General features: G+C 38.6%; 1 protein-coding gene and 1 non-coding gene across 2 annotated transcripts in view; both read right to left on the bottom strand.

The window, feature by feature from the left end:
* Window positions 1–461: 461 nt before the first annotated feature.
* KPNA4 (karyopherin subunit alpha 4) overlaps window positions 462–8,796 on the bottom strand; it is a 28,527-nt gene continuing 20,192 nt past the window's right edge. Inside the window, exons 13-17 of the mRNA XM_028731427.2 lie at window positions 6,911–7,015; window positions 6,031–6,102; window positions 4,518–4,680; window positions 4,190–4,284; window positions 462–2,396 (exon numbers count right to left, since the gene is read on the bottom strand). Of these exons, the coding sequence (XP_028587260.1) occupies window positions 2,298–2,396; window positions 4,190–4,284; window positions 4,518–4,680; window positions 6,031–6,102; window positions 6,911–7,015 (534 nt within the window). The 3' untranslated portion in view covers window positions 462–2,297. The remainder of the gene's footprint in view (window positions 2,397–4,189; window positions 4,285–4,517; window positions 4,681–6,030; window positions 6,103–6,910; window positions 7,016–8,796) is intronic.
* LOC114598237 (small Cajal body-specific RNA 7) lies at window positions 7,900–8,211 on the bottom strand. Its single transcript, XR_003706993.2, has one exon.

The following is an 8,796-nucleotide window of genomic DNA, read 5'->3' as shown; positions in this document are numbered from 1 at the left end:
CAATTTTAGTAGTTTCTTATTAATAGGAAAAGTAGATTACAGTATATTGAATTCTGTGGGAAGGGATAGTTGTGAAAGTTCTAGGACAACGGCTATGTATGTGACAATGCATTTTTACAATTGATTCAGTAATAAAGGAGTAGAAAGGAGGTTATTTCATCGCAGATGTTTTTCCCTTGTTTAAAATAATTTGTGGAAGGCATGGTCTCAGGCCTAAAGAGGAAAAGAACATATTGAAACTATGCTGCTGAGTGAATGGGACAGAGGATCTACATTCAAATGTAGTCAATTTGTGTGTGGCAACCTACAGTTGGTGAAGGCTAAGAGGCATGATTTCAGAAAGGGTGGAAGGGATTATCAAATATAAGCATTATAATTTTGTTCTACTTGCTTAATCAAATAATGGCACACAAAAGCAGGTTCTGTAAATATTTGTATAGACAAAAATGCATACACCAATGTAACATTGTTGTAAGTTTTAATGTTTATTTTCCCCAAGACAGCCTAGCCTGCATTCTACTTGGATAAATTTCACAAGCTAGTTTTCTGCTGCATCTAGTTTTTAAACTTTTAACCATGTTTCTGATGACAAGGAATGCTGCAAAAATACTCTAGTCCAACAAAGAGTTATGATCACAAAATAATCTTTATCCATTCTACTGCGTTTCAGAATTACCAGCTGATTTAAAAAAAACAACCACAAGGTAGATATAGATGCTAATGGTGGCTAACCTGGTATGTTTTCTTATAGCAAACTGTTGTTCATGCAACACTTGTGCTCAAAGGGGAAGGCACAGCATTTCCTACAATGAGCCACCTTATAAAGAGTTCTCCTTTTGTACATATTTGCAATGTCACTTTTAATTTAGTGTGCAGAACCTCAAAACTGAGGTATTATTCCAATTATAAAAACCACTTGCATTTTGTATGCAAGTTAAGAATACAAAGTTCTCTCTAAAGTGGCTCAAAATAGATTGTTCATGGCTGCCTACATCTAAAGATAAAAAGTCTAGAACAATTGGACAGATTAGGTGGTATTATTAACGGTGTTCAAACCATGACTTGATTTGTACATCTATTCACATCTCCAATCTTTTCAGCAGTACATATGCACCAAATTTTATTTTGAGGTTTCCATATCATTTTCATAGAAAACAAAGTTTGAAAACAAATAACATTGAAACACAGCACGGTATCCTACCACAACAGAAACAGCTGGTTACAGGACTCAATAAAATCTAAAAATGAGCTATGCTGTAAATTACCACATGCAAAAATAGCTTTATGTCGTCTCTGAAAATGAAAAGGATGGTGTTAAACTTGTTTTTTTATTGTTTTCTAGTATTATATGGCAATTTGTGTACTGCAACACAATAGTTGGAAGAGGGAAACGTTTGTATGAGTTTCATGCAAAAAATCTACACAAATTAGTTTTGATGATATGGAAAGCTTTTTTTTTGTAAACAATGAACAGTCATCTGGTGCAAATGCACAGGGAAGCCTTCCTCAAAGTTTTCTGACTTTACAAGCAACTAGTAATAAGCCATACAGGAAAGGAAATAACTAAAATAAAAGGGGTGGGGAATAAAACAAAACACAGGCTGCAGGAGTAAAACCATAGTCTGCTGCTAAACCGGTCTCTGTTTTTGTGTCCAGTGTTAACACTTATACACTCCTTTTGATGATTGACTAGGGTTATTATCAGCCCCCTGAAGGCAAATCAAGCTTGCATGCGTTCACATACAGCATCACAACCATACTCTCGTACACACCCCACTCCAAGACTAGGAGTCTGCTTCATGAGCAAAGAGCCCCAGATTTGAAACACACACGTGGCCCCACAGCACTGAGTCCAGACATTCACTCAATGTTGTCCATTCACACGGTGCTTCATTAGCAAGACCTGGGCTCATTCTCCTTGGACTTATATGGGCATCCTATTCTCCTTTATGCTTACATGGCTTGATGATGGAATAGTACTGCATTTTCCCCCCACAATTGCGCTAATTAAGTCAATGTTCCTCCTCAGGCACTGAAGATCTTTGACCTGTAGCCCTTTTCCTTTGAACAACCTATATAAGCATTCAGTGTGAAGTTTTTCATTACATTTTGCCACTCACTCTCACTCGCACCCACTCGCCATCTTGACTTCATTCGGGCTTTTCTGTGATTCCAAATGAAATCTTCACCATTTTCTTCCCCGATTTAATGCAGCAGCGGATCCCATGAGCCAAGCTTGATGGATCAAACCTTATTTTATTCAGTGCTGCATTGTACCTAACTTCCAAAATACCACTCTAGAACTGGAACCCTTCTGCAGGTACATTGGCAGATGAATTGAAACCAAATGTTCCACCTTGTATTGCCTCTGGAACAAGGCTTGGATCTTCATCTATCTGTAAATGAACCACAAAGACCAGAAATAAGAATCTTCCAGGCTTCCAGTCCCACCTGCCTTAATGGAGGCAGCCCCCACGATAGCAAGTGATCATCACCAAATGAAAAACAAGAATGACAGAGGGCAAATCATCATTGCAAATTCACCCCAGGGATGTGGGGAATGGGCTTCACTTGCAGTTCGTCTCGGTACTTGGCTCTTGCTCTGGCATGAAATGCACTGAGTGCAAAAGCACTTTGCCTGGCGAAAACCCTCCTACGCCGCCATTAAGAAGAGGAGGTTCTCCATTGAATTGGATCCTTAATTGGCTTTAAAGTACTGGCATGTGATGGAAAAGGGTTGCAACAACATACTGTGGAATATACCAGCTACATGGGTCAAAGGTTTGAACTGAGATAAGATTTTCTTTGGCGTGAGAGCTGGTTGGGGAGAGGGAACCCCACAGTTTGTTTATTCTAAGCTTTTATATATTTATGATTCAACAACCCTCTCGGGAATATAAGATAAAAAGATATTTACAAGTGAGGAAGGGACGTTGGAGTAATAGTGATATTAACAAGCAAAAATGGAAACAGATTGATCTGAAATGAACGGAGGGGGAGGGGAAGCTCAAGTATGACTATGTTGGAATTATTAAGACCAGGGGTCAGCAAATGTTTTCAGCAGGGGGGTGGTGCACTGTCCCTCAGACCTTGTGGAGGGCCGAACTATATTTATTTTTTTGGGGGGATGAAGGAATTCCTATGCCCCACAAATAACCCAGAGATGCATTTTAAATAAAATGGCACATTCAACTCATGTAAAAACACGCTGATTCCTGGACCGTCCGCAGGTCAGATTTAAAGGCGATTGGGCTGGATCTGGCCCCCCGGCCTTACTTTGCCTACCCATGATTAAGACAGATTAATTACCCTCAACTCCGTTTAAAAACGACAGACAAGGAAAAAGACTGAGATTTTTGCGTGCTACTGATGGAATGTAATCTAAGATAAAGTTTAAATGGGCCATAAATCTCTTGCTGGAAGGAAAAGAATTTGGGGGTTGTGATAAGAACACTGCAGGGATTCTGGGAGTTGGAAAGGAGTATTAAATCTTCAGCACGTTCGAAAACTGCCCACCTTTTCCTAGGCTGAGGGGAAAATGGCGAAGATCTGCAACATGTTTTACTAGTGAGACAGAATGGTTTCCAGCAGACTGTCGCCAGTTCCGAGACATTGAAGCAAGGGACGGAGAGCTAAGACCTTTGAGAAACTTTGAGATTCAGTTCCGCCCCAAGCCACAATGGGAAAAAACAACAGCTGGGAAGTGAAAGAGACAACACCATATACGGACAGAAGGAATCTCCATGGACATAATAGTTTTCACATGCAGGGCAGAATAAAGATAAAGTTTGAGTTCCTCACTTGAAGCTTTATAAATTTATATATTGTAACATCACAAATGGAAATCATTAATTATGTATCTGTTGACTGAGGGATTATTATTATAACCAAAATGTAACTGACATTGATTAAGATTATGGAATGCAGTGATACAAGATCGGAAATGCATCCAAACCACCATGCGGGGAGCCACTTTAACTAAAATGTATTAATTGGAAGTTGATTGGCATTTTCATAATTGTATAATTTGGGAATTAATTGTTATTGTTTTAATTTGGCTATTATTGGGGGTATATTGGAAAACTAACAAAAAAAATAATAATATTCCAATCCAACCAAAGTCCACTACCAGGTTTTTAACATTTGGTACTTTACTTCAAAATACTCAGTTTCAGAATTATGTACTTACATCATCTGAAGAGAAGAACTGATCAATGATCTCATAAGCCAGTTTGTAGATGTCTTCATTTTCATGATTTTGTAGTTGTTCAATTTTCTCCAGCCCTGTAAAGTTTAACACAAAAAAGTTGAAGGAATTTTTACAGGACTAGCTGTAAAAATGAAAACAAATGGTTTTTCAAAACACACTGGTAACCAGTATGTCCACAAATCATATTTCTCCATAGAAACTATGAAAATATTTCCAGATCTGTGACAAAAATACAAAAACAAAAAAATGAAGGATCACTTTATCAAATCTTAGACCTTGGTATACAAAGGCAAATTCTTAATCGTACCTCCACATTCTTCAATAAGGTTGGCTATGGTTTCTGCCTCCTCTTCAGCCATTTTTAATATATTACTTAGCCCATCCAACACTACTTGTACAACCTGAGCATCTTTTACTGTTAACAAGTTGCAAAAGGGAGGAATTACATTTTGTTGAATTAGGTACGCCACCTAAAAAAAGGAATAGAAACAGACATTAAGCCAATTAGGATCAATACAACTTACATAAACTGCTTGGAGATTTATATGATTAAGCCATAAACAAATTATGAAATAATAATAAATATACTAAGTTAAGAGTATGGAGAAAAAGGAGAGTTAATTAAAACATTTTCAAAACTACAGAAATTCAAGTAAAAGGATTCTCACTATACTCAAATAAGCATTATGTCATCTAATAACTCATAATTGGTTTTGACTTTAAAACCAAACAAATATATTTTTGTTAACTCATATTAAATATGTATTTGATGAATTTGGACATAATCAACTATTGTAAGTTGGTGGATTCTAGCTCCAGATATCGAGGGGGCTTGGCTTTTAGAACAGAGTATTATGCAAGACTCACCTGTGAGGCTACTGATTTACGTTTTTAAATCTGCAAGGAACCCCGAGTTATAGCAAAAGAAACCAAACCAAACCTTGGATCCAAAGGTGCATTACAGAAGCAAAATTCGACTTTGCTTCACTTTTGCTGCACTCTCCCCTATTTCTCCAGATTCCACATCAGCACATCCCATACTATTCTGGAAGGTCTCTGTCCCTCAAAAACATCTTTCAGAGGGGTGGCAAAGGACTTTAGTGAGAAGGAAAGGCAAACCCTATTGCAGGAGCATCTCCTGTGAAACAAGCTTCTCTTGAGCATAGAAATGCTTATAAAATATTTATTTCTTCCTCTCCCCACCCTCCATCAGTTGAGAAAGAACAGCATTGCTAGCCCTACTTTCAAAGCTTACAATGCAGCTCTCCCGTCTGGGGCATTTTATATGCATTGTGTGCACTCAAGAGAAATCCAAAGGATAGCCCCAATATCAATGGCTTCGGGTTACAAGAAAGGAGATTCCAACTAAACATCAGGAATAACTTTCTAGTGGTAAGAGCTGTTTGACAGCGGAATGGACTCTTTTGGAAGGTGGTGGACTCTCCTTCACTGGAGGTTTTTAAGTAGAGGTTGCAAACAGAAAAGTTCTACACTGGTCTACGTGAAATTGATCAGAATTGGTTCTAAGTGGATGAACTGGTATTTTAAAGGCAAGTATCAAATAATGAGCACAATGTGGTATAAGGTGGTTCTTGCAAGAGGACCCATCTGTGGCTTTGATCTAGTATAATCCAGTGAAAGTTATACACTTTCAAGTCCCATTGATGTCAAGGGAAGAATGAAGTGTTTGCTTAAAAACTCTCCCACTGAAATCAGTAACACTTCTAAATGCTATTATTTGGTTGAATTGTGCTTCCTGTTTTGCACGTTCCTTTACTGTTTTAAAACAGCCAGTCAGTCAGTTAAACTAGGTTACTTACTTGATCTTTTCTTCCACTGATTGTCAGGTTGCTTATAGCCCAAGCAGCTTCTTTCTGTGTACCAAAGTCACCCTAAAGAGAAGACAGTTGGAGGAATATCTTTATTGTCTACACAGGAGGTACACTCAGGCAAGTAACATGAGCTGATTCAGGCACCAGACTTGTGACCACAGAAGAAAAACAGTGGATGAGCAGAGCCTCTATATCCCAAAGCTAAGACATATCCCAAAGCTAAGATAACTGGCTTCAGGATGCCAGCATCTGAGGTGTAAGTCAGCCACAGCTGGAAGAGCTGGGACCCTTTAGATGTTTTTGGACTGCAGCTTCCAAAATCCCTGATGGTTGGCCATGCTGGCTGTTGCTGATGAAGTTGGATGTACGCACCAAGGACTAAAGAGATGCTACAATACCTGACCTTTCATCTGAAACAAGGACCTAGGCACAGCTTACCTGCTGCCTATCAAATGGGAGTACAGGGAGAAGAGGAAAGTACTGAAGAAAATCTCTATGACTGGAAAAAGCCCAGCAGAGGAAAAAGTGATGGATGGGTAGAGATCTTCAGGGGAGGGCTGGTGGGCATAGGAAGAAAGTTGAGCACCTCCTATCCAACCTGGAGGCCTCTGCTGCTTTAATTACTTTGAATTACTCAGACTGTGGGTCTCTTGGGGACAGGCACCTGTCTAGCTGGAAAAACCAGCTTACTGGGAAGAGTGGCCTAGAACCCTTCATCAGGCATACGTACCCAACCAGCATACGTACCCAACCAGCAATTTTATGTTCCACGGCTGTTTCAGTACAACACACACACACACACACACACACACACACACACACACACACACCAATACAAAAGCTTAGCAAAAGATTGGTTTTGTCTAACCTTATCTAAAAGGTGTATTATCATTGGCACAAGGTTAGCATCTATCACCGCCTGGACTTGCTGCTGATTTCCTGCAGTGATGTTAGATAGGAACCAAACAGCTTCCTGCAACAACAAAACTGCGATTTTAAGAATATCGACAAGAAATACTTTGAATAACGAAAGTATTAATCCATCTCTGTAGAGCTAGACTTATTTTAAAGGCGCAATACAAGCACAACTGAGAACTATTTAAATTTGATTAACAACACTCAGGCAGTGGAATTCTGCATCAGCTACAGCTACTGGGCTGTCTTCAAAAGCAGCATGGTGCAGCCTGCATTGCAATAGTTTATACAGAAGTTTATTAGAGCACAGATAATGGAGGACAAGTTGTTTCACTTCAGGAATAGCTGTAGCTAGAAAACTAGTTGGAGTGGGGCACAGTGGCTTCTTGGCACTGAAGCTACCTGGTCCAACAGTGACAGCTTGGAATTGAAGAGCCCTCTCAAACTATGAACCTGCTCCTTCAGAGGGAGTGTCTCTTACCGGGATTCAGTTTCAAGTAACAATACCCAAGGATAGCGTGTCTTTTAAAAAAATTGGCTTTAACACTACTGCAGTTTAGAAGAAAGATCAGTATTAGATGGAACAGTTTGTAGTATAACAGGTGCCAGATGTAGCACTATGTTTATCTATATGTTTATCTATACTTGTTTAACAGTTTGGTGGATTTTACCTGCATTTTATTCAGAATTTTATTATGTACTTTATATATTAGAGAGTTCTGTGGTTAAGTGGTCTATAAATCTTACTTTTTTTTAAAAAAAAAAACTACCTATAGAAGCATAAATGAAGTTGCTACTAGTGCAAATATTTTTTGATAAATGTAGAACCCCAAGAATGTGCAATTTTTGTTTCCCATTTAAATCTGGCTTATTCTCGAGTATGGGAAAAATGATGATTTCCTAATCTAAATCGTATGTTTTAGGTGTCATTAAACTGAACTCTTGGATCAGATCACATTCCTTTTGCCTAATAAAAGGAACCTGTTAGAGGTTTAAAATGTCTAGATGCAAACTGCAAGCTTATTTTGGGCTCTAATCACTGGCAATGTTGCAGTAAACCCAGATGATTTAGCAACAAGGCCTCAGATGCACTGCGAAATCAACAGCTTCTTTATCAGTGCCCACAGTTTACATCACTATATAACTTTTACACAACCAACCCCTTTTACCTCAGACTAAAATTTGCCCCCCTTCCCTAATGTACACACCCCCTACTATTCCCTATTCCCTATTACCTCCATTTCATCATTTCCAAGAGTCAGTTTATAATTCAGGTGTAGGCAAAAGACAGATTGGAGAAACACTGACCAATTTTTGATGAGCTACCTTATATTTAAAGGCCACCAATTGCTAGGATATTATTTGTAATATTTATTTTAGGTCCTGCTCTTCATTATAACTGATCTTAGGCCAGGGTACAATAAAAATCCCATTTAAAAAAATAACCATAACCAAGAACAATGCTGTACTAGAAAGGGTTATATCTGATGCACCACAATACATTTTATGTTTTATGCTTTCATATGAAAGCAGGGTTCTGCATGTTAAACAGGAAAAAAAACAACATTATTCAGTGCCACTGTGAGACGGGAAAGCAAAAATAATGGACTGAATGACCACCTCAAACTGTCCAGTTATAGGAGTTTGCTACATTATTCAGAAAGTTTTCTTGAAATTTAGAAAACTACTTGTGGGATTGCCTTACCCTGTAAGTGCCCACTTGAATGCTTTGATCTGTGAAACTGACACTGTTACATAATACTTCCTACACAGCTGTAATAAATCAATCTTTCAGTGTTGCAGCACTTTGGAACTCCCTGTCTATACTCCTCAGGCAGA

Source organism: Podarcis muralis, chromosome 6, assembly GCF_964188315.1.
Source record: "Podarcis muralis chromosome 6, rPodMur119.hap1.1, whole genome shotgun sequence".
Lineage (NCBI taxonomy): Eukaryota > Metazoa > Chordata > Lepidosauria > Squamata > Lacertidae > Podarcis > Podarcis muralis.
This window is presented reverse-complemented; position numbering and strand designations above follow the sequence as displayed.